Raw genomic sequence first — 27,496 nt, 5'->3', positions numbered from 1 at the left:
ACTAGTTTTATTTTTTAACGGAGAAGGTTTATATCAATTATTTTGTAATAAAATAAGGTTTACTCTATAAATTTATTCAACAACTCAGCATCATATAAAAATATTGATCGCAACTTAAATTTAATAAATGATTCATCATCAGTCAGTCTGTACAGGTTATATCATTCAAATTATACATTTTTAAGCCCTACAACAATTTGCGAGGTAGATAATTTTAAAATAGTATTTTTAAGCACCGACGTTGGCGCACAGAAGTTGCAAAAAAACGATCGATAAATCCATAAAGTTGTGTTACTCGAAAGCAAACGCCTTAACTTAATTTTTAAAATTAAATTTAAGATTGAAAATTATAATAAAAAAGAATAGTGGAATGCAAGAATAAATTAAATAAAAAAAGTTATAATTAAAAATAAATATGATTACAATTTTATAAGGTTAACACGATACACGAACGTGTACGTTTAATAAAAATTAATATACCTCGTCATTGTCATCGTTTATTTCATATATAAATATATATTTCATTCAAGTTTGTGTAAATTGACATAAACGGTATGCGATGATAATGTTTCAGGATTACATACAAATAAAAGATTAGTTTATTAGTTTTTAAGTATATATGCATGAATACCGTTGAAAATTTCAACTCCTGTATTTACAAAGCGAGACTAAAATTGTAATTTTGAGTGGAAGTAAACATTGGTTAAATATTTAAGTATTGATGAATCGATTAAAAAAGAACATGGTATCTCTTCCACTTCAGACGTTGGATAAAACTGTATAAAACATCATATAACTAGTTATATTACAACATTCAAATACATATATCAAGTTTTTTGGTAGAACACTAATACAATTAATTGTTTCCGTTTACAAATTGCCTCTATATAATAATTACAGTATGAAAATGTAATTCGTAGGAATGAGAAATTTAAAAAAAAACATCGTGAAAACAATTTTTACTGATGATGAATTTTCCGACAATATTCGAGTTGGCGAAAGAAAACAATAAATTGAAACTTCATTCTAGCGCATTTCGTTTTCAACGCAGCTCGTGAAACGTTTACACTATCGGAACCGTCCTTCTACTTGCTTTTACTTCGATTTGAAGAGGAGCATTCGTCATCGCTCACGTCGTCCGAGTAGTCTTCCTCTGAAATGCAACGATTTCTTGGCGTTCGAGGAAGAGACCCTCGTTTCCATCGAGGATCTGAATTGGTGTTGGCGGTTCCGCTGCTAGTTTCAGATGTTGACACGTCTAAAAAGAAAACGATTATGATGAATACATTTTATAAAAGTCACTCAATGGCTGCTTTACACCATTTCGAGAGAAATCAAAAATAAAATTGAATCAGGTACTTATGGACAGATTTCAGCATGCAGTCTAACAAGTCTTTAATATTATTCATTTAATTCATAAGAAATTATATAATTAAATAATAATTCGGTTGTTTTTATCAAATTTTCAAAATAAGATTAACATAATAGGCAATAAAATTTAACAATAAGCAAATATTTTTCAAATAATTTTAACTTCTGTAAAAAATGCCTATAATATCAAAAAGCTAATATAAATATTTTTTGCCATAATAATACATTGATAATGTTGTAATAGAAACCTTTTAACTAAATATAAAAAACTGTCTTTCAACCCTAGTCATTAAGAAAGCAGACATACAACGAAAAAAATAAGAAAACATCCCTTTTATTCACTTGATAGCACAAATTTAGTAATTTATAAAAAAAAATTAACACTTAACGTCGAATAGAAAATATGTTGTCTTACTGCAGCGGGGCAGTTTTGCACATTTGCAAAATATAAGCATTGCTTTGGAAAATGCCATAATGCCATAAATGCCCTAACTTTCAAACTAGGACTTTTAAACAAAATTTTTAGGACTGTTTTTTCTTAACCTGAAGTATTTAAATAAAAAATTTTTCGGTGGTTCTCAATCTGTGTTTCGCGAATTTGAGTTTTTATTAGAAAAACGGTGATAACTTTCAAATTAGGCGGTGTGTTGAAAAAAAAACGTTATGTGATATATTCATAATTGAATGTATTAAAATAAAATTACATTTAAATATCTTAGTATTCGTTTGTAATGTTAGATGTGTTTAAGTATTTAAATAATGTGATCTCTACTAGGCACTGGTGCTGTTTTTATGTGAATCTTATATGGTGTTCGCCACTGCATTTGCATTGACTTTGAGGGCTCCAGTGTTAATTCGACATGGCCATAAACGTATAAAAAAGTTTATGGTCCGCAGTTGTAGCAACGAGGATGCATAGAATAGTTATTTGTTTATAAATGCGACTTGTGACAGACATGGAAGTGAAGTTTAGATTCTCATATTTAGAAAAATTGTTTATTGAATATTATAGTTTATAACCAGGATCGCTACTGTATGTCTATGTATGTATATTCAAATATAAATAAATTTGAATTATTGAACGTAATGTATTGTTATTTTGAAGTTTTAAATAAAAATATATTTTTCTATCGGTGAATAATCAAAATATGATAATAATTTAAATAAAACTTTACCAATAGTTTAGAACTAATGGTGGGTGAAGAAAATAAATATATTAATTTGAATTAAAATAATTCAGTAAGCAACTATAGTCGAAAATATAAACAAAATAGAAGCAAAAATTAAGGAATAAACCATCAAGTAATACGTAAGACACAAAAAAATATAAACGATCATTCTAAGATATTTAACGCCATCTGTGGGAAATAGTAAAACTCTCAAATAATACGTAAGAATTCATCAGAGTTAAAAAAATGGTATAAAATTCACACAAGGGTAAACGAAAGTCGAGTATGTTACTATAATATTTAAAACAATATCTGCCACCATATTCTATGAATTTCATATTGTATTTATCACATACTGTGGTAGGTTGAAACTAAACTTAAGTTATATATTTAAAAAAAAAAAAAAATTTTGTATAACGAATGACGCGGAATACGCGTCGCCCGCAATCACGCAAAAAAATAATCGACACGGTTTTCGCATGACCCGGAGCGAGTGTTAAAAGCAGAAAACAAGTGTATATAATGTATAAACTTGATTGTGATTATTTAACAATATAATACATACAAATATGGATATATTTGAGTTTTTTAATGTCGAATATATACTGCGCGTTTATGCCGTTGTGCGCTTTTATGGCGAGTGTATCGATTGTTTTGAACACCTGTTTTTAGTAATAGTAGTGAACAATATACCCCCACCACCGAACCACTCTACTAGTAAGCGCACAGGCCGAGTGAAATTTAGTACTCGACTCGCTTCGGCGATTGTAGTAAAAGCGACCATGTACCCGTTGGCCACAGGACGTCGGCCATCGACAATAATCCAATAATATCGATTACGCTATTTGAAAAGGCAAAACGATCGTTAGTAGTATTCATTTAGTGCCGAACGTTTTGAGGTTATCTCGTTCGAGTGACATGTCAAAGTGGGGGGAAGAGACAACGTTGAAATTCGTCAACATGTACAAGGAGTACGAATGTCTGTGGAACTTCAGCGATAACGAATACAGAAACAGGCAAATTCGCGATAACGCCCTGGAGAAAATCGTCGATCGCATGAACATCGAAGGCTTCAGCCTCCAAGAGGCTAAAGTGAAGATAAAAAATCTCAGGTCGACCTACTCCCAGGAGGTGTCTAAGATAAACAAGTCCAAGGAGACGGGCCAGATCTACACGCCGAGGATGAAATGGTTCGCCGTGATGGATTCATTCTTTCAAGAGAAGAAAAGAAAAAGAGCTCGCAACAGTTCGGTGAGCATCTCTTATTTACATATTATTGTATCAAAACATTTTTATGAAATGAGGGCTAACGTGCTATTTCGTAATCGATAAAATATTGTCGGTAGGGATTTTTTTTATTATTTTGAACAACCGAATAAATTTAGCTAGATTGAAAAAAAGTAAGAAAACGTATGTTTTTCTAATAACTCCTTTATCAAAATGCAGAAAATCATTGAAGAACAACTCATAGATGACAATTTGGAAACGACAGAAGATCAATCACTGTCATTGTTAGAAGACAGCGGAGAAGACGACATCACAATCGACGAGGACAGTTGGATTCCAAAGCAGCCCAAACTCGAAAGGTCTCCGACTGAATCGATAAATATAATTAAAACACCAACCAAATGCGATAACTCGCTAAGTACGCCGGTTAATTTCAATAACTCGAAACAATTAGAAATTTTCGGTCGGAGTGTTACGGCGCAATTGAAGATGTTACCTTTGGAACAAGCAATATTAGCCTGCGATGAGATTCAAAGCGTTTTAACTAAATATAGACTCAAAAATGTACGACAAAAAAGATTTAAATAATGTTAAGTGTACCAAAATTTAGATAAATGTATATAATGAATTATGTTTAATTTAATCGCCCGTTGACTGTGCATGTACATTATATTTCCATGTGATATTATAATAAATATTTGAAGTTTTTAAAATTACATTTTATTTTAACTTCTCCTACCTGCTTATATATGTTCGATGTTTCAACATTGAATTGCAGACAATCCATGAAGAAATAATTCGCTGGGTTTGACTTTTATTGTTTTATATTATAATACTACCGTCTTTTTCCGAAAATAAGACATCCTCCGAAAATAAGCCCTAGTTAAAATAAAATGAACGCCAACATGTTGCGATTGAAATTCAGGATGGAATTCAAAATTTGATTAGTTATGACTATGTTCCAAAAGAAAATGAAATGACTGTATTTGAATAAATTTGAAATAAATGTAAAATTCCTATATAAAAATAAATATTAACCGAAAATATATAAATTTACTTATTGTACGTGAAAAGTAAGCTCTCCCCCGATAATAAGACCTAGCTCATATTTCGGACCACAAAAGAAAGTAAGACAGTGTCTTATTTTCGGAAAAAGACGGTATGTATCCCCAAAGCCAGTGGTGTGGTGGTGCCGGATTTGATAAAATCGTTCCGGTAAGATTTGATAAAAGATCTGTTTTCAATGTTTTTTATTTTTTATTTTAATGGTCATCGACAACACATTTTTAAACCACAAAATTCACTACAACAAAATAACCAGGGTAATCGTCTTCGGGTTCATATAAACTGAAATCTCGTAGAGTTCTGTTATTTAATGAGTAAATATAATAAATACGATTGTATGCACATATTATGGATGAATAACTAATAACTTTCACAAATTCATATATATGTAAGCCCGGTTGGTGAGCTATTTTCCCTTTCGCTCGCTCGCGTGTGACTAGAGTGAGTGAGAGATAAGAGCGTGCAATTGCACTCTCTTATCTTTCATTCACTCACGTCACATAACATGCAAGTAAAGGAAAAAGATTTCACCGACTGGACCTGTATATATGACTAGTATTATATTAGTATAGTATAGAGCTTCCAAACTGGTTTAAACCAAAACCGATTAACCAGTTTTGGTTAATTACAAAAAATGTAAACTGACTTTTTTGACCCAGTTAACCAGTTAAGATTATTTTTAAATTAAATTGAGAATATTATAGCGCACAAAATCGATGAATAAATTTCTAAGTAAAGCGACAGTGATGAGACTGCCACATTGACTCAACTCAGAAAATAGATCCATAATTATGAATATGAATAAAAGTATATTATCCATTATGACTAGGGATTCCAATCCCGGGATCCCGGATCCCGGGATCCCGAACGATTTTCAATACCCGATGAGTCCCGGGATTATAAAACATAATCCCGAATTTTTCGGATTGATTAATTTATCAAGCACAATCGAATTATTATTGACAACATCGTTATATTTCGTGTACAAACTTGCGCGAGTTGCACGTGTCATTTGTGCATCTTTGAGGCTGTGAGTCTGAACGTGCTTTTTCAGCAGCAGGCTGCTTAGGAACCAAAATCAGATCAAGGCTAAATGATAAAACACTTGATGTTACTTCGTGAGTTTTATTCAAAATAATGTTTTCAATTAATTGTGTCTATGAATGTACATATGTACATACATTGTCAAAAGTTCATTTTTTTCTTCCCAAATAAATATATAAGACCTTCTCTTTTTTATTTTTATTCTATTATTTTCTATTTTAAGCCCAAGACTAAAATTATACGTACTTTATACATTGTACGTTATAAAAAACATGTAAAAATATATTGTATTATTCATTTTAAATTATTTTTATCGATAAAATAACATGAAAATTATCCCGGGACTGGTCCTGGGATCCCGGGATCGACTAATAGCAATACCGAAATCCCGGGATCAAAATTTTGGCCCGGGATTGGAATCCCTAATTATGACTGTTCCAGAAGTGAAAGACGTTTCTGAGGAATCATTTCAACGACAAGATTTTAAATTAATTTAATGTACTAAACAGCGTACTGTAAATCTCTTAAATTTATATATAATTATTTATTAATAATTAAACCAACGTAACGCGTTTTTAGCGTTGCAAATAATTTTTGTATAAAAATTCGAAGTTGGATGTACTTGATGCATTAGTATTTTTGACATTATTTTAAAAAAAAATTAATAAACTAAAATAAATTTTAATTTTGATGCTGATTAATTGTTTGTAGTATTTCCTGATATTTTTGATATATTTGTATTATAATTTTTTGAATATATAGTAATATTAATAATAGAATAATAAACCATTTGTATTTTTCTTGTCAATAAATTTGTTTTTGTCCATTATAATATTATTTCAAATTGTTTATAATTTATTTTTTGTATCTGCTATGCAAACAAAAATAAATACTTATATTTTCAAATATAATACATACTTTTTTTTATGCATTTCATTATCTATTTCTGGTTATTTTACCATGAATACTATAATATAATAATAAGCAATGAAATTAGATTTTTTTTCTATAATTTTAAACAAATATTTATAATATATACTTATTTTTTAAAATAAAAATTTAAAACATTAAATATATTAATTTTTCAAGGACGATTAAAACCTGTTAACTGGCTTTTGATTTGTAAAAAACCAAAAACCGTTTTTTGTTCGGACAGTTTCTTGGAAGCCCTAGTATAGTATAATAATTAACGATTATTTGCAACGTTTATGACTGGTATGATTATGGAAAAGATAAGTAATTTTCCAGTCAATTATAATATATACTGAGAAGCTATTGCTAGCAAAAAGGTCAGATAAGAAAAAAGCACTATTTTCAGTATTTAGTACATTGGCATTTTTGTAAGTTTATTCCAATTTAATGTAGAATGTACATTCCAATTATTCAAATATATTATGTCTTATAGCAAACAATTGGTGAATTCAATACTTTTGCCCGGCTTAATTGCTGAAAAATTCAATTTAATATCATATTTTGAAAGAAAACTTAATTGGTTTATGTAATAAGGAAACTATGGATGTACCATTTGCATTCGTACAATATAACAATAGAGGATTAAAAAAACTGCTACTGAAAAGTATGCCTTATTATAATATAATATATTATGAAACTGGACTTACAACATATTTTATAGTGATACTGAGAACCTAAGATCTTAGAGCATATTAAAAATACTTATCAGTTATAATATAAGTAACAAAGAACAACTGTTGAATGGGAGTGGGAAAAAATACTAGTATAGTGTACTAACGACTTCTCCATCTGGAATTTCCACAAGGCAGAACTTGACTTTTCTACTACTTCACTTCCAGCTTGAGATACGCTAGAGCGCAACTGAATTCGCACCAAGCGGAGCTATGCCGAGTATTAACCTTATTGTAAGACTTAAAGATTCAGCTTAACGTCAAACCTGGTCTAGCTAAAAAGACCGAAATCCAAGAATTCAACCAGATCTTCGGAGACGACTTGGAAACTGCATGATGCAGACAAGGTTACGAAAATAACGCGTATCTATACTTTTTGCACAAATTTTTATCAATAATTTATAACATCAATGACTATACATTTTATACAAAATTAAACGCTCGACCAAAAGCTACACGCATTACTAAGATCTGCATACGACAAGCATGTAATACTTATTTTTAAACATAAAAAACTTTAATGTTAAAAATTTAATAAACCAATAGTTTTGAGAATATGGTTTGCTCTATATTAATTATTCTCTAAAAGGCTTCACATATTTAATGAAATTAATAAGAATATTTTTTTTTATAAATAAATATGATTAGTTAAATAGGAATAAAAAAATAGTTATTTCGCGAGTTTTTGAAGTGTTTAAAAAGCAAGTGAAAAAAATAAATTAAAAAATAATATATCATTTTAAATTCCCCCTCACCTTAGCCCCCCCCACCTTCCTCTACCCCCGCTAGTTTGGCGTCACACGTGAAGTGGTATTTCGTGGCTTGACTCGATCTTTGTGACATTTGTGTTGACATCCATAGCATAACTATTATATTCCGACATTAAAGTCTCCATTTGTTATTTGAAACGACGAACCACCCTCTCATACTTATTACTTGTTGTTTTATAATTTCGGGGTTATCTGGTTCAAGTGATATTTCGCTCTTGAATTTTTAAATATCATCCAATAAAATGGGTAAAAACAATGACATCACCTCCGAGAAGAAGTTGGAGATATGTCGTTTTCTCGACTTAAACGAGCACTCTCTTAGACTCATTGTTAAAATGGTCAACGTTAGCAAATGTGTCGTTTGTAGGATAGCAAAAGAATACTACAAATCTGGGTCAATCCCCACTAATAGGCAAAAAGAAAAACTATCACTGCGTAAAACAACAGCTCAGGTGGACCAAATGATTGCTAAGTACGGAAAAAAGTATCTTATCGTATTTTGCAAAACATGCTGAAGAAAAAGGGAACGTTTATATCGAATCAAAGACTGCAATGTCGAATCGCAGAATGTAGCCCACCACTATATTCAATAATAAGTAACTTATATTTTTCGAAATTCAAATGTATTTTCCATTAAGCAAACAGAATAAAATCTACGTAGATCTGGAGACGACAGAATAATTACTCACACCATTGGAAGAAAACAAAGCAAACTACGTCACGATGAATGATGGGTGTTCAATATCGATAGAACCGAAAATTCAAATTTGAAGGATTGAAGCGATACAATCGCCGATTGAATCTAACCAGTTAATGGAAGAAAATGAGATTGACATGTTTTGTCGGAATACCGCTGCACAGTTGAAAATGCTACCCACGAAACAAACAACACTAGCTAGCCAAGAAATTCAAGGCATTCTGAATAAATACGGATTGAAAAACGTACTAATAAAGAAATAATTCAGATAAACTCAATATTTATGTTAGATGCTTAAGGTTTATATACAGTAATTTACATATTTATATGATTCTTACCTTAGCGATATATTTTGAAGAATTCATTTAATCGCTGATGTATTCCCTTCTGATATAATAATAAATATTTTACGGTTTTAACTTGGTATTATTTTCTTTCTCTTGAACTGGAATGATAGCGTTAGAAACATAAAGTTAAGTGTGCATCGACGTTATGTTAAAAACGTAGATTTTACTTAGGAACTATTGTGACGGTGTTGTGTAAAAGCAGCCATTTTATTGATTAAAACATATCTAAAATTTCACAAACGCATGTGAACGTTAGATCTCCTATAAAAGACAACAAATGAACGACAAAAATGAGATGATCATGAAATCACAAATACGGATAAGCGCTAACCTGAGGATTTTGCTGTTGATTCGACTCTTCGCGATTTGCGAGGCGGCGGAGAACCACCTCGATCGCCGTCTTCGCTGCCACTAGGACTGCCGGGGGGACTCAAAGCTTGCAACAAAAGACCTTTGGATTCATTCCACATATTCGACTAGAATAAATATACGAATTTGAAGTTGTACGTTATTATTTAAAATTTGCTCAAGCTTCACTTACAAGTCTTCCTTCCCTTCCGAACATGAGTAAAAAAGCTTCGATAAAGTCTCTGGATTTCTCTTCCCATTTTAACATGACGTCGCCTTTTTTCTCGCCAATATTGGTCATAACTTTCTTTCCTTTGTCTTTCAATTCGTCCATTTTGTTTTGCAGCCTGAATTTCTTCTCGGAAAGGAAAGAAACGTTTAAATCTTTAGCAGAATAGCCTCTAGCTAGATTTCTTCTCACGTACACGTCATAATCTCTTACGATTCTCGCTACTATATCAGAAGTGGAAACGCCTGCAGAAATTATAACACAATTAGACTCGAACCGAACGATTGATTCTTTATGAACATTTCAAATACCTTCTGTCCTTTGAGTTGCTACAAACATTCCCTTCGCTTTCCAAGGGCCGTACGCATCGTGACCGTCTTCCGTAATGTACGGATAATCGTCGTGAGCGATAAAGTCGATCTTATGCGCCAATACAAACTCTTCGTTCAATTCCCAAGGTGCTTCTCTGACAATCTAAAACAAACATTTAATAATCATATATTTCTATATTTATTATGATAGAATGATGCTAATTTACCTCATCTACGTATCTACAGTGACGCACCGCTTCGTACCTTTCATCGTCGGTCATGACCGTACGACCTTTTTTGCTATGCGTCAATGCATCACTGCAAACTAACAAAATCACAATTAGCACTCGCATAAACGTTAACGGGGTCGTCGATCACTCGAAATTTAACTCACCGCCGACTAAAAGGTAAACATTCGGGAACAAATTCTTGGCTTGCATTAACTGACGGGCGTGCCCCTGATGGAACAAGTCGTATATGCCATCGGCGTATACGCGGACTCTCCTAGACGTCGTGCCGGCCGCTGCAGCCGCACGAGTTATTTTAATACTGTAGTCGCATCGTGCTAGTTCTTCGAGCGCAGCCGGTTCGTCTGAATAAGGAGCCTCGAGACATATAGACTGAAAGACAAAACATAACAATTAATAATCATTACCATATTCAGAGAGTCAATATTTCAATTTCAAGGCTGGCATTACTCCATTCGAAAACATTGTCGTTAAATACTTATAGAGCTCTACGACAACGTAATAATGTCAGATACAGATAAAAAACCATGACATATTACCGTACCTTTAAATATATTATCTTTGATAATTAATAATGTAAACATACGATTGATGATAATTTTATGATACAAAATAAAATTTGAACGAACACTATACAGTTCGGTCCGTCGGTTGATGAAGTAATTAGAGGTCGAACAATTGCATGCATATACATTTTCGTGTGACCTTGAAATACCCAGAAAATGACGTCAACTTTATTACTTTTTCAGTGTGACTGAAGAATCGATAATACGTATTTTATCATTACATAATATATCTTTGCATAAAAGAGATCAACTAATTTAATTACACCATTTCGAGCAATGATTCACATAACATATAAAAAGTTCACACACCTCGTAGATAAACATTAACATAGAAAAGTATAGATAACAGCGATATCAGTATTAACTATGTGTCTTGCATCTATAGACTGATTGTAAATTGCGTAATTTCTGTACAGTAATATATTTTATACAGGCGTTAAGAAGATAAAAACACTAATTATTTCCAAATATCAAACTTATCTAAAAATAAATATATATCGTATGTTCGTTCTTATCGAATCAATAGCTATTTAATGTTCTGATCGGAAGTTAAACCATATTAACAATATTTAATGGCATTGTTGGTACACGTCGATAAATCATGTCGGCGATACAAAAACACGCGATCGATCGAGAGTGCTAAAATAAAATGCCAAAAGAAAGAAACGAGCGAAATGGCGTAGAAAATTTCGTAACAAGCTGCGGAAATTGCACTTTTTGACACAAACCAACAAACAATCGCGTGCGACGATTACCAAAAGCGCGGTGCGCGAAAATATTTCAAAAATAAACTAGTAGTAAAATCCATTCTTACTAGTATTTAAAATTAGTATTTTATCATTTGTACAACAACGTTTTATTAGTTTTTAACAATAAAAACACACGAGACACGATTGCATTCAATATTAAAACATACTTTGGAAAAACCCTTACAATTGACTGGTTGCAGTAATTTCCCAGCCTACAACATATCAAAGTTAATATTCGCTAATGTCGTTTTTATAAACATGGAAATATTATTATTAATACGTTATATGTATTATATTATAGATCGCTAGTATAGCACCAAGTTATATTAGCTTCGAGCAAGCGATGGCTTGTTACAAATCGATTTCCAATTATTGTTAGCCAATGGCGTAAAAATCAATACAATAGCGTAAAAATAATTTTCAATAGGAAAAATCTCAAATTACTATAATTATATATTTTTACATCTAGATTATAAAAATTGCTTAATAAAGCAAATTACATTATTATACGACATTAAAAATACAGCAAATCGAAGAAAATATTTATCTAATTCTAATAGATACTTTAAAATTATAAGCAAGCCGTCAGATATAATGGGTAGATGTAAAAAATATGAATTAAGGTCTTAAAAATTATATATTTGAAAATTAGATCACTGCACGGTTTATGATTTTTTGGAAATATTCAGAGCAAAATCTAAAGATTGGAAACAGTTTACAATCTTAAGATTGCAAACTGTTTCCAATCTCAACAAAACGATTAAAAAAATAAAGCACTGGAAATAAGCATTCCTTATTTAAGTGTACTAATAAATTAAATAGTTGTTTAACACTGACATACCATTAATAAAAAAAATGAAGCTCATTTTCGGTGTAATGAGTCAATCTATTAGAACAAACAGGAAAAATATAGACGCAAATCAAATAAAAAATAATGTGTCATAAAAACGATTTACTATAATAATTAATTTACCAATACAATGCAATAGTCACTCAATAAATATTTCATTCAATACTTCCGCAACCAAAAACAAAAATATCGATACAATCGAAACTAACCTAATGTGAATAACCGGAAAGTGGAATTAATTTCGATTCTCGATTTCGAAGCGATTCTCTCAAGAACTTAACAATTTAAGTACATAAACATATCATCCGCTTATCGTTTATTTTCCTCTCTCGGGGGTCAAGACCTGCCGCTACGTGTCTGAAGCGACGCGACATGGGGACCCAGGTCACGAGCCACGACAGACAAAACTTCCGATTATAGATAACAAGGGGCAAAGCTTAAAAAACAATAGTATGATGGCCGATAACGATTTTACAACACATACTACAATATATTAGATCTCGCACGTAGCGCGTGCCAAAAATTCGGCGAGATTCTGCGATTATCTATTTTGCCATAAACGGACAATTTCGAAAGAACGCGGAAAAGAGCGGGTCTGACCCTGCCCTTAACCGTGATAATCGTGAGCCCGTTTGACTTTCGACGTTAATGGAAAACGGAGAAACCGGTTAGAAACACTCATAGGGAAAAACCGGCCGCACTCACTCCAATATCAATGATGGATAGTCTCGCTTTGATAACTAATCGAATGGAATCGATTATGGAAAATTATAGCGACGAAGAAAATCATAGCAAATCGGTCCCATCTTCTTATTTTGCCGTTTCGTTGGAGGTGAAATCGCTAGAGCTAGGTTATCGTATACGAGTTCTAGTTTCGGGTCAAGTTTAAAAAATCCTTTCACTTTAAATAATGTAACATTAACATCGAATAACAAATACACAGACAGGTCTTATATGTTACCAATGTCTCGAAACTCACTGTAAATTGCACAGTAAGTTTTTTTTTATCAATAATCATTATTAAAAAACAATGTTGCGCTTGTTTATCATCCATTTGCCAAGACTGTTTCAGAAATTTGCAACTATTCTCAAACTACTTGAAACAATTTTCTGCGTTTCATCAAAGATTGCCAACTGACCTTGATTGACCGTGAATATTCCGGAATGGAAATCCAGGATTTCGAATTGCGAGAAAGAAAATCAAAAAATCAAGAAAGAAAACACACAAAACACTATGGGCCATTAAGACGCATATATTTGATCCGGGGTTTTATTTTGACGGTCAGTGTTTCGGAAATAATGGGCGTTTCAAATTTCAACATACGTTGATTCGAGTTTCCTATGTCGGTAGCACTGTAAATCAGACAGCTGTCCATAATCACGCGTGTTCAAAGTGTCAAATGTTTGCAACAACACATCTACGAAATTGATCACTTAACCATCGCTCAACGCGTTAAATGTGTTTAATTGTTCTACAAAAATAACAATTCTATACGAACTGTATATCGAAGTTTACGGGAAGATTGTGGTCAATTTCATCGTCCTACTGAGCGAACAATTCGCAACGTAGTGAAAATATTTGGAGAGACTGGAAGCCTTGGAGATCGGGTAAGGCCTTGTGCATAATCATGGTACCCATAGAGCTGAGAATATTGCTGCTGTAAGTGAAAGTGTGGCCAAAGGCCCGGAATTGTAGATTTTTTGGCGTTCGCAGCTTTGAACTTTGAAAATTAAGACCATTGTAGCCGGACAGGTTAATCTAAAGTGCATTGTCCCATACGAACTGAACCAATCTTGATGCACAGTATTGAGTTGTAAGTGAAAGTGTGAACCCAGAATTGTCGATTCGTCGGCGTACGCACCATTTTGACTTTTATTGTGGCTCCCTTTGGCGCACTTTACATCTGAATTTGCACTAAAACCCATATAAAATTCAGATATCAAGAACCGAAGCCCAGAGACTATGAACAGCGAAGAATTTACGCAAATTGGGTGTTAGAGCAGCAGGAAGTTGACGATTTTTCAAAGAAAATCTTATTTTCTCATGAGGCATATTTCTTTAACCACATTAATAACTAAAATTGACGCATATGGGGCGAGGAAAATCATCATGTGATTCACGAGAGACCATTACATGCACAAAAAGTGACCGTTAGCTCATATTCGATAAAAAATGTTATTTAATAGTGTTTTTATTACAGGTTTGTTTTTCGAATTGGCAACACTTTTTCCAGTGACAGTCGTGTTGATAGCTTACAGCAGATTTGTGCTCAGTTTGGTTTGCCATTTCACCATGAATAGACTTACGCAAAAACAACGCTTGCAAATTGTGCAAATTTGTTTCGAAAATCATGGTTCAGTTTTGTTCAGATTGCGCATATTTAAACACTAATGGCATAAAAGTATCTTTTCAATAAAGCCAATACCATGGCCATTGTCATGATTTTTATTTATTTTATTTCATTTTAAAGTTGTATACATCTACAAAAAACACATTTTAATTAGCCCTGCAAAGCAAACGTAGTATTTTTACAAATATTTAATTTAAAAAAATGTTCTTTGCTATATCTAGATTTATTCAAATAACTTATATGCATCTCCCCCTCTTTTATTCGTCACGTCTATTTAAAGAATGAATAACGAAAACAACTTTGAAAGGTATGGCGAATCTATTAGGTCGACGACGATCCACAAGCATGCAATTTGCCGATTAATTGAAAGTTACACAATCAATTAATTCTAGTAATATACGTAGTTACAAACAATGCATGCTGTGTATGCATGATTAATAAATACTAGGCGTATGTTGATTAAACATATAATTGTTTTTATGTTATTTTGGCTACACTAGTAGCGCGTAGGCAATTGATCTCTCAAATTGACTCACGCGAACATTTGCGTAAGATTATTTCAAAGGTGAAAATAATTTATAGTATTTTACAGCTCATTTTCTCGCTACGCGGCTTTTTTGTAATTAAATATCGGTATAAGAAAAAATCAATGATTTATCTGAAAGATTGGTATGTAAAAACAGAGACGAGGACAATTTAAATGAGCAATATATAAAATAATTGTTCAATAAAACGTTCATTTGTACATTACTGTTGGACAGATTAGGTGCGAGCGAGCATTTGTCAGAACAGTGAACACCTTATGAATAATTCTCTGAAACGAATTCTTTTCCAAAGAAAAAATCCTTATAAAGATTTACCTTACATTAATGCACAAACAATTCGTTTTATATAAATGCACACATCTCTCAAAACAGTTCCTTGTTAAATAGCACCCAACATAAAATACCACGTACACATACAAGGTAAAGTTTCGAATAAAAATGGCTCAATCCACTTTAAAACTATGTTCAAGATTTCGCGAAACGCAAAAACCTGTTGCTCGAGTTACACATTTTGGGTCGGACACACAAACAACACTGAAAAGTAACCGTACGTCGTGAGGCATTAACTGCGCCGGCCTAATTAGCGACGATCCGTTCAGGTGGATCGGGATCTTCTTCTGCTCCGTCATCGGACCGCTTCCGTTGGTCAAGTATCCGTTTACGGGACGATGCCCGTTTTCGGCGTATATGTCTTCGTCCTTTGCGTCCATCTTTCCTTTCCTCGTCATCAGAGAGTGGAGATCGCCGTTCGTCGCGAACATCTCGATTAATCGATCGATCGATCACTTTCGAGATTCCATCGACTAGAAACAATTTTCCCGTCAAGTCGACTGAGTAAAGCCATATATAGAAAACACGATGGCCGATCGCAAATCCGAATGCAAAAGTTACAAAAATCGATCCATGCCCCAATTCCGGTATGTACGTACATACGAATGAACGCGTTTCTTGTCCCGTCTACTTTTATACAATGAGAATGTATTATTGAAAATGTAGAATTTTTTATAAGACCGCGTGACATTTCCGAATTGGACGAGCGCTTCTATTCCGTATGCGCGCGAAAGCGTGTTTGTTTCCAAATTGCAAATGAATGAATAATGGATTTTTAAATATGAATCTCGAACGATTGACGAGGGTTGCCATATATTTGAAAAACGAGGTCATACCAAAGTAACAACTAAAATTTGATTGAATCTACATGTATGTATTCGCTTATAGGGATTTACGTATTGTAATGAGACCGTGTGATAAAAATACATTTTCTGTGTTAAACTTTCAATTAACAAAATTCGATTTTTAATAAATTCTAACCAGTTTTTTGTTGTTGTTATACCATGTTTTTTTTGTTTTGATCGTTCGTGTTAGCATACATGTAGTCATAGAAACACACGATGCTAAAATAATAAACACTTAACTAACAAGCGATTAAGGATACGTTGATGCAAAGATTATTACCAATTTTATCATTATGATTGCTTTTGTATTGAAGCATATTTGTGTCATTATTTAAAGCTACCTGGTTTTGGCGAGATTATTTTATCGTTCTTTACTGCAATGAAGAACTCTAATAACGGCCGGGAATATAATAATTTAAAAAAACCATCTATAAATTTTTGCAGAACGTTATTTAAAGGGGGCATCTGCTCCCCTTGAATTTGGTCAGAAAAATGCATTGGCCAATTATTGCCCCCCCCCCCTAAAAAACTGAAATGACGTCCCTGATTCTAAGCCAGAAATTCTTGGGTTATCTCTCGAAAAAATATAAAAAAAACAGTCATGAATCTATGGCAAAAATATTTTTTTAAATATGTAATTTCAGTGAAATCATATCGGAATACTTTTTCACCAATAGATGTATATTTTTACCAGTGAAAATATAATTTATCTGGCATGTGCTAGTAAAATTATATAATTCAAACTTTTCCATACCTAGTAATATATACATTTACATATTCAACATTATTTATTTACGTGCGATGTATAAATTGTGTGTGTGTATTTAAAGTTATATTTTCATAAATACATTTTCACCAGTATATATAATATATTATTCTACTAGCGAAAATATAATTTTACTGATATGCGCTAGTGAAATTTGCGAATTTGTTGCGAAACATAAATTTGCTGTTCAAACCAAAACCAAACCCAACTTATTTTAGAACTTTCATTAGATACAAACTAAGCCAACTCAAATCTCAGGGGCAAATAAGCGGAAGAAGAAGTATAGACAGACGCCCCTGAATTTTTGTGTGCAAAATGGTTTTTTAAATATATTATAGAACAATTTTGTATATAAGATATAGTATGGCTTTGATGTGGCAAAAATGCAGACTTTTGTTCTGGGATATTATACTTGGAAGTCAATGACAAAGCGATCGGGTGGTATTATAAAAGTTCTTATGCATAAGTTTTGTGTATAACAATTATATTGTCAATTTTATCACCTTCCTCCATCGTCAATTGGTAAAAAACAAGGTCTTCCGTGCCAATTCACACGAAATGGGCGCGCGAATATGCATACCGTTATTCCGAATGTCATATTGAATCTATATTTTCCCTAACGCTCACGCAAACAGAGACGTGATTGGAGATTTTAAATTATTGACAATTTTATATGCTCCTTGCAATTATTTAGAAAAGATGAGAGATAAATAGTAATGGATTCTGAACAGTGACGAAACAGTGCGATTCTTTTGGCGCATGATTTGTTACATACAAACTTATTGGGTAGACTGACTACCTGCGAATCATTAGTCGCCAGACAATTTCACGAATATACACAAGAATAAACGATTATGTTGATGTAATGCAAGAATGGCGAACCTATTGCATGAAATACCAGTTTATAAGCCTGAGTATAATTATGTTTTACATCAAATCAACAATAATTTGCAATGACATTTCAGAAACATTTAATTGTCTAATAAACTGTAAACGAATATATTAACTAATTGTTTTTATTTTATTAAATTGATTTCATATAATAAAGTCTAAGTAATCGAATATGCGTAATGAAAAGTATTTAGCATAAAAAGTACACTAGGAAAAATATCAAATATTTATTTTTTGATGAGTGGAATTGTATTTAAATTATCTCAATAAGAGCTTTATTATACTGTATAAGCAGAAAATTTTAATAAGCGTTAATTATTGAAATCACGATTTTCACCACGACAATTCCATACCATAAACTACACAAAAAATATTTAATGAATAGGTGGGCAAATGTATCCAAAACTTTCTCATCAACCTATAAATTTATTTTCTTTAAATTGGCTCATGGCAACCCTCGATGACGGCCATAAACTTCTGATTGCATCGAAAAATGCATCAAAGCGAAGAAGATAAGATACGGTGCATATATAAGTAAACCACGCGCGCGTTTAACCGCCTGTTATCGCGCATGCATCGAACATTTAAAATAAACGTAAGCAGAATGGTGCGATATTTACGATTGTAAATCGATTGCGATTTAAACTGATTTATAAAACGACAATTTTAACTCACACGATCCATGGTGAAAATTTGTATAAAAAAAATAAAATAATGAAAACAAACGAAAGGGCGGACGATTCGAATACAAATGTTGCCATTGGAGAAAAATGCGAACGGCGAAAGTGTGAACGGCACGCGGCGGTCGGTAGCCTGACGTTATACCGGATGTTATTTTTCGCGGCGGCGGGACGGAGCGTTTTCAAAAGTCGTTGACGTTTCGCGTTTCCGGTCCGAGAGACATTTGACAGCGCCGGAAGGTTCGGCGATGGAGAACGTCGTGCGACACGTAAGCCGACGAGCAAACTGCCGTCGTCGATACCGAACGCGACTGATGCGATGATCGCACGCGACAGGCGACAGGCGACAGGGGAGCATACGTCAGCGTACGCGATCGAACTACAATAAAAGATTCACGTGCATTGATACTACGATTTGGAAAAAAACGATGCCGTTCCGCAAGGTCGTTCCATTTTTCATCGACGTAATATATCCACAAAACAGAGTAAGAGTGGGCAATAATAAAAGAATGCCAAAAAAGTTTAGCGTATTCACTGAGCATCGCGTGATTCATCTTCAATATTTAGATGGCAAAAAACCTCATTGATCATCTGCACCGCTCCTTATAATACGTAATAACAGCGGTTAAAAAACTCAATGGAAAATTGTTTGGATAGCCTTGTGTTAAAAGCGACGATGTGGGTTCACGTCGTCTCTTTCTTGAAAACAATGATTCATTACGAGAAAACTATTGTCCAGTAAATTTAGTGAAACTAGTTTATTTATGTGTTTTATACTAACACAATTTAGAACTTCAGATTTATTAGCATCATTTGAAAGAATAAAAAAATTGAACAAATAGGTATTTCACCCATTATCAAGTGGTGGAGAATCAGAATTACAATTACATTAGATATTAATTTAAAAACGGGTACCAAGAGTTCTGATTGCACATTCACAATACATCATTAACTACATATAGGCTATGGCAAGAATTTTTTTCATATATCGAGAAGGTCATAACAACATTCATCCAAATAAAGAAAGTTATTCGTGGTAGCGACCTTAAATTGATTTTAACAATGAAAAATAGTAAAGTTTAAATATGAAGTAGAAACGTGGATGCATGCTCTGTAGCAGTTAGGATGGACCCAACATAAATATAATCAAATAACTGATACGACACTAAAATAAGATTTTGTTGAGTGATGCAAGCAGTGAATCAGGGCAGAATTCGTTTATTGCGATGACTAAATAAATATAGTTTATTGTTTACGTGATTTCTGCGTGTATTTGTATATATCCACTGTCACGGATAAACAAACCGTCAAGTATGGAAGATATTATGTTGTGTGTTGAGTTTGTCTATAATATTCATATAAACATTCCCTACAATAAAAGACTTTTAGTCTCATGATTTCTTTAGAATTTATTGCTTAAAAAAACCCACAATATCAATTTAATTGCAGTTCTAGTTTATAGACTTTCATGTACCACTAATAATTTATATTTTTTGTGCTAGTGAAATTAAAGTACTTCTGTGAAAAGACACATATTTACATGATTTAGTTCGAATTTCAAGTTTTAGTTTGCATATGTTTAATTACAAAATGTTTTAATTAAATAGTTACTAAAATTGAGAGTAGTTAATGACATATGTCGTTACTGTATAGTTGTATGCCATATGCGTTCCAAATGAAGCGTAAAACAATTTCAGTAAAAATATTTAGAAATTAAAAAAATGTCAAAGATGGTTCACAAAAGTTTGGTCCGGAAATTTTAATCTTTCAAATGAAAAACGCAATGAAGTTTTGAAGAAATCAAAGAGTTTTGTTTTTAAAATGTTCACCTCTTTTGAATCGCTAACAAAATAACACTTTTCTCGATCGAATCGTATCTTGAGATAGATATTATATGGGGTGGTATTTTTTAGGCATTAAACAAAAATATTGTCAGAATCTCCCTGATCTTGCGGCCTTGAAGCCGCATGTGGCTTTTTGGCTCCTTCGGTGCGGTCTTTTAACTGCATTTATTTATTTATTTTTTTATAAATAAAATAAATACACAATATCATAATTCAATATATTTCCTTTGATCAAAGAATTATACGCAAGCTTTTGGAAAAGGAGCGTAATCAACCAATGATATTTTACGGGGCCCTAAATTTCTGGTACTGATTTTGAGGTCATCAAAAGTTCCTCACCCCTGGCCTACAGGTACTTTAACCGGAGATTATGCAGTCCATACAAATTACGTCATTGCTAACTCTATCATATGTTAGATATTTAACAGCTAATATTATATAGACTGTTTCCATCCCAAATGAATTTTCCAGCCTTTCATGAGTACGAAGATCGAAGCATTTTTCACAACTCTTAAGAAAGCGTATAAGCGAAAACACTGCGTACTATGCTCACTTTCATCAACAACTTCGTCCAAAATTATCATTTCGCTTTCAACTTGGAACGATCGTGAGTTTAGCCAAATACGTACTTAACTGAGCTACACCGAGTATTGACCGTGAAGACCATTAGAAGACCAAGATGCAGCTGCTTCCCATTTCACGTCAGACCTAGTCCGGCTAAGAAGTTACCGGAATCAAAGAGTTGAAACCAGGGCTGTGGAGTCGCTAAAAAAAAACACGACTCCGACTCCGACTCCGATTCCGATATTTACCAACAACACGACTCCACTCCGACTCCGACTCCGACTTCGACTCCGACTCAAAAAAGTTTAATTTTATAAGGTATTTTTGGTGTTTTTCTACACGTTTAATATTCATACGCTATACACATTCATTATTACGCAATTAAAAATTCATAAATTTCATAATTTAAAAAATGCTCGGAGTTGCTCATTTTTCACGACTCCGACTCCGACTCCGGCTCCGGCCAAAACACCACGACTCCACGACTCCGACTCCGACTCCGACTCCGACTCCACAGCCCTGGTTGAAACGGATATTCTAGACGACTTGGAAATTATGTGACGCAATGTTACAAGAATAAACACACTAATAATTGTACATGAATTTCAAAAATTTAACCGCCCTATGCCTACGGACGAACGTATTACTACCAGCAAAATACCGTTAACCTTGTACATGGCGGCAAACATTGATCATAATGTTATATTATATTCTTGCTTTGTGAGATCATCGCCCTTTGTATGAGTTTTGATCAGCATACTTATTTTTAGATCGTAATACGACGCGAAAATCCCTTTTTTTGATGTTTTAACTACTAATTAGCATAATTATATAAATAGGGGAATCTCCTTTGTTCGGGAGCATTCCGTCACATAACGTGAAACATATGGTCAGTCATCTGACCGATAAATATCGATCTTCACCCAGTCGCAGCTATTACGTAGAAATAACGATTATTTTATGACGTATTCATCAATAAACCTGGAAGACTTTTTGATATAAGACCTCAAACCCTCTTCGTAACCTTCCGCGATGGATACAAAAGAACATAGTATTGGTGGCCTCGTTGAGCATCATCGAGAGAGCGCTCCAAATAATTATAACAATAAAAATATCCTAGACTTATTTCGTCCGGCGCTAAAAACGGCCTATACAATTATTGTTTTAAAACCAATCAAAACTGCACTGCTCGAACGTAGGGCGGTTAAAAATAATTTATAAATAAACGCACGTAATTAGTTATGGAACCTATATGTAATATTACTATAAAAAAATTAAAGACCAAGAACATTAGGTATAATTAAAAGAATTTATGTGATTAAAGTGAACCAAAAAAAAAAAGTAAGTCGAAGGACGTCAATTTTAATACGCAAAAAACGACCTTTAAACAACACGCAAACGGTGCTAATTTCAGCGGAGTCTGATTTTTTGGGTAAATAATGGTTGACCATCGCTCAGTCGAGTGCAACGACAGCGATCGCCGAGCTTCGGAATTTATGCCATTGGGTGATCGCAGCCGCGCCACTTGTACGACCAATGGGGGCCAAGAACGCGGCCACGTCACGATCAGACGTTCTATCTCCAAAGTTTCGCACTGAGTTCGATGTGTCAGATAATCAGAGCGATCCCAGACAGTTATCATTAATTCGTGTTACACTTAAATCGAATTAAAGTAAAAAAAAAAAACATTTACATTATACGGAACGTACGAATTATTTTAATTTTACATATTCGTTGTAGATATAGCTGTATTTACAAAGGCAACATTTTAACACCAATTCAATTATATAACGAATTTACGAACTCCAGTTAAATAATAATAATAAAATAGTGTGCAATAGATCCAGCAAAAACGAACGAAAGTTTGCCTACAATATTTAATTCAATTGTGTATTTAAAATAAACAATTATTTGATAAGTAAAAATATGTATAAAATAATCACAAACAACTTTGATCTAGTCATACAAAAATATCATTAAATAATAAATATTCCACAAATTTAATTTTTCTCTATGATTCACATTGTATTTTAGCACAAAAAATGATTACTACCCACAAGTGATAATATTATCTGTTCTGTGGTTTCTATTTAATATTTGAGTATTCGAAATTTTGTATACTGCCTATAATGATGCAGATCTTGAGTAACTACCTGCTCAAAACAATTTGTTTATCACAGATTGGCGTAGTAGTAGATCAACCAAATAGGATTATATGTTCAAAATTTTGACAATTCCTTTTTCATCCAAAATTGTAGAAAAAGTTGCTGATTACATATTTTTTTCAAAATAATAAATAATAATATTAATTCCTTGCAAATGCTCTATAAAAGCATTGTTAATATAAAACAATATAAATAAATGGAGCGGCTCCGACATTCTTTCAGTAATTTTGGCTTAACTCTTTCATTGCCTATTCGTTATCTGCTGATATTTTTGTAATAATATAATTATGTCTATTTAACTAATTATATTGAAAAATACAGTAGTATTTAATTATTGATAAGGTATAGTTTATCCAATATTTAGAACATCTTCGCTTTAATTAGCCACAATTATTGTTTTCACTATTTCATGTTTAAAAAACGATAGTTTAATTTACAAAATAAAATATTTATATTGGCACAGAACATATAAAAAAGTATTGATCTAAATATGTACACATATCTTTTAAAATATCATAATTCCCTGTTAAAATAAAACCCAATAAAAGTATTACAAAATCGCTTTCATTGGTTTAGTTTTTGCTTGACATATACCACGTAATGTAAGACTGCAATCGGAAAACCAATATCGTTATTAATGTATTGCCATTGACCCTCTGTAATTTTGTTTGATTTTAGTCTGTGATTTTATTTGAACGGTCCGTAAATAGTTTTAATAAATTAGTCAGAAACTTGGAAGTCTGTAACCAATAAGGGAGCAGTTTTTTACATTTCATGGTCAGCCTTTAAATTATCTTTTGACAAATGGTTGGTATTTTAATAGAGAAGGTTAATAGATATTATGCATTATAAAATACTAGATTTACAGCACCCGGCAAATTGATTTGTATCAAACAGTATTTTTCAGGGTTTTTGTACGACATTTTTTATTTAAACAATGCAAATATATTAACATTGTTTTTATTTTCGGAAACTCCTTATTTTTGAAAATCTGGTCTCTATTTACTTATATTTTAATGATATCCCACACACGAATAAATCTAGTGTTAATACAATATTTATGCATTATAAAATGCTTCTGTATATTTTTAAATATCTACAAGAGATTATTTAGTCTTATAAAGTAACAATTTAATTTGTTGCCTAATTTTTTTGGTATTTATTAGTTAGCACGCTGTCATGCTCAAAACCATTAGTTGTTACTTCCCACTGCGTTTCCCGTACTGTTCAAACCCAAACCTAACCTAAAAAAATTAACCATTATACCATTATTATATATATTCGTTTAAATAAGAAATGCAAATGGATGTTCCGCAACTGTAAAATATAAGCATGACGCCAAGCTCAGTAAAAAGTACGCTTTTTTTTTGTTGAAAAAAAATCTGGTTATATGAAAAACTATATTTCTTTGTCAGCCTGACACACTTCAATAAATATAATTATTATAAGGCTTGAATTACAAATTTTAGCTCTTAACTAAAAAATCATGTTAAAAAATATATGTTTACTATATTAACTTTGTTTCTATTTTTCAGTAAAACAACTTATTTTTGAAGAAGAAAAACTAAAATATCTCACTGCGTGGCATTTCTTTAGGTGAAAAATAAATTTTAATTAATTCACTGCACGGTCTCATTTATAAATTATTAATTTTCAACTATACAATAAATTGATATACAAGTATTTTTGATGAAAGCTTCATCTATTTAATCTCAGGTGCAGCCACGCAAACGTTAGCTCATAAAAATGATATTTTCAATAGTTTTTTTCGTGGTCGGCAAGTTGACATTAGACATGCCTGGTTTTATATACGAGGATGAAGCTGATATAATCTTATTTTTCTAAATAAGTGTTTCAGTGCTTTGAATTTGTATTTTAATTTTATACGTTTTCATGTCATAATTCAATAGCACAAATTAAACTGAAACATAGACAACGACGGCTATTACACAATAGAGAATGTGTCATTGACATGTGTCATGCTAATGAATCATGGAACAATTCATTATATCATGATAATACATATATGTTTAAATGACTAACTGGTTTTAAATTCAATAAATAATGGTATAAGCGGTTAAAAGTGCATTAATTAAAAAAAATGTTCTATAAATATATCAAATTTAGATTGAAATTTTGTCATACTAGTAACAAAACAGATAATGGAACAAACCACCTCAGTGTCACAACATCACGCCACTTTCGATAAAGCGCGATACCCTTCGGTGACATTTGTAGAACCAACACATTGTCATAACAGTCTCGAGATAAACGTAATTAATATAGTATCTCTGTACGTGCGCGTAATATCACATTTAAGCAACATCTTCGCCCACTGACCTGTAATTTGCGATTCTCGTTGTGCAAAGCGGTCGCATTGGTGTGATTCCTGGGCAAAAGTATGCCATTTTTACTGCTAGATATGAAGCTCTCCGCGTCCAGGAAGCCTTCGCTTTTCAGATTGATTCTCTCGTCCATACTGTGGCGCTTGCGAGACATGTTGACGGAAATTGCGGATCGAGGCTACGAACCATAAACAAAATTGGCTGATTAAAATTTGATGCCAAAATAAATACACGTTTGGAATTACTCGCGATCAACCGTGGACAAATGAATATGCGACTCGGCGCACTAAATATAATCAACACTACGTATAAATAAAACGAAAAGTTTCGATCGTTTGTATAAATATACAGAAATAGATATGAGCGTTGTGTGTATGAATAAAAAAATAATTTAAAATGACGCTCACTTACGTGGGGTTGTATAAAAAAGAACGATTTACAATTGCGATTGTAAATAGATGCTTTGATTAAATCGGCTAATTTAAAGCCAAAGGCGCTGTTGCGGCCTTATGTCACTATTTATGTCATATTCGGTGTTGTCAGCTAACTAAAATATGAAAGCGACTTGAAGGAATATCAAAGCTGATCAACGCTAAAAATAGATTATAAAACGCCAATATCAAGTGTTTTTTATTACTACTAGGTATTATTTTAGGCACTGTTTAAAATTCATAAAAAAATGTTTTCATTGTGTGAATTAAACATTTAAAAATAAATGCTACGCAAAATAAACAATATATTTGGGGGAAAAGGGGGAATAAAAAAATAAAAAATACCGGCAAAATTACTAATGAATTTTTGAATTTCATTTTAAAAAGCAAAAAAGCACAGTATTGAATACGATGCATTTTAGAGTAAATGAGAAGCGATTATAAATTGCGGACAAGGATGTAACTTCCGATAATAACTAAATAATATGTAAAAGCGTATCTCGGAGAAGTACCTAAATATATAAACATTTTATTAGACATATCAGGTTGTCCCAATTAGTCTGCGTTTTTTTATACACATACAAAAATATATAACTTTTTATGAATTAAAGATAATTTCACTTTCGGCGTTTGTTAACAGTAGTCGTATCAATGATGTTATTTAGTAATGGGATATTTCTGTTTCTATATATTCAACTCTAAATCAACAATGGCAGTGGATGTAAAATAATCTCAGTTAAGCTAAATTATTCCTTATGAATTTCAACTCGGTTATAATGTGACAATAGCAGATAAAAACATATATTATTCAAGGGGCGTGGATGCTATTAAATTAAAAAAGTGTTAAATGTGGTTCAAAAAATATATATTGAATACTTACGTAAGGGCGGGTAGTATTTATGGGTTATTAGTGAGGATATTAAGGTTGCTGTCAAAGCAACTCTGAAGTTACGACACAAAAACTAGCACAAACTGAAGTTACGATACAAAAACTAGTCTACATCAGTTCACAGACATTTAAAAAGTTAGGAAAGGTGTTAATTTGCAGAATATGAGTATATCATAAATCGTCTGAGAAACCTCTCGCAGCGAATCATGCTAATAA

General features: G+C 32.5%; 2 protein-coding genes and 2 long non-coding RNA genes across 12 annotated transcripts; 3 read left to right on the top strand and 1 right to left on the bottom strand.

Annotated features, from left to right (window-relative positions):
* Nucleotides 1-58: 58 nt before the first annotated feature.
* Nucleotides 59-26,575, bottom strand: LOC148230914 (choline-phosphate cytidylyltransferase A-like). Of its 9 annotated transcripts, none has more exons than XR_015811225.1 (10): nucleotides 26,372-26,554; nucleotides 25,956-26,138; nucleotides 10,616-10,841; nucleotides 10,449-10,546; nucleotides 10,222-10,384; nucleotides 9,875-10,155; nucleotides 9,665-9,809; nucleotides 9,501-9,594; nucleotides 9,325-9,431; nucleotides 59-1,258 (listed from the first exon to the last, which is right to left on the bottom strand). XR_015811225.1 is itself a non-coding variant. In XM_088196184.1 (8 exons), the coding sequence occupies exons 2-8, from the start codon at nucleotides 26,112-26,114 to the stop codon at nucleotides 1,086-1,088; spliced, it is 1,245 nt and encodes a 414-aa protein (XP_088052310.1). In that variant the 5' UTR covers nucleotides 26,115-26,138; nucleotides 26,372-26,575; the 3' UTR covers nucleotides 59-1,085. The 9 variants fall into 9 exon arrangements, 3 of the variants coding, with proteins under 3 accessions (XP_088052310.1, XP_088052309.1, XP_088052312.1); XR_015811223.1 differs by lacking the exons at nucleotides 25,956-26,138; nucleotides 26,372-26,554 and adding exons at nucleotides 16,082-16,333; nucleotides 19,188-19,355; XR_015811224.1 differs by having other exon boundaries at nucleotides 9,325-9,594.
* LOC148230917 (uncharacterized) lies at nucleotides 2,986-4,480 on the top strand. Its single transcript, XM_088196187.1, has 2 exons — nucleotides 2,986-3,791; nucleotides 3,987-4,480. The coding sequence occupies exons 1-2, from the start codon at nucleotides 3,459-3,461 to the stop codon at nucleotides 4,353-4,355; spliced, it is 702 nt and encodes a 233-aa protein (XP_088052313.1). The 5' UTR covers nucleotides 2,986-3,458; the 3' UTR covers nucleotides 4,356-4,480.
* Nucleotides 13,821-19,360, top strand: LOC148230916 (uncharacterized). Its single transcript, XR_015811229.1, has 2 exons — nucleotides 13,821-17,244; nucleotides 17,762-19,360. It is a non-coding gene; the product is annotated as an uncharacterized LOC148230916 (long non-coding RNA).
* On the top strand, nucleotides 22,949-25,128 carry LOC148230915 (uncharacterized). Its single transcript, XR_015811228.1, has 2 exons — nucleotides 22,949-23,122; nucleotides 23,191-25,128. It is a non-coding gene; the product is annotated as an uncharacterized LOC148230915 (long non-coding RNA).
* Nucleotides 26,576-27,496: the final 921 nt, after the last annotated feature.

The sequence above is a fragment of the Plectrocnemia conspersa genome, unplaced genomic scaffold (genome assembly GCF_051122295.1).
Source record: "Plectrocnemia conspersa isolate PC_06_02 unplaced genomic scaffold, ASM5112229v1 ptg000010l, whole genome shotgun sequence".
Classification (NCBI taxonomy): Eukaryota; Metazoa; Arthropoda; class Insecta; order Trichoptera; family Polycentropodidae; genus Plectrocnemia; species Plectrocnemia conspersa.
This window is presented reverse-complemented; position numbering and strand designations above follow the sequence as displayed.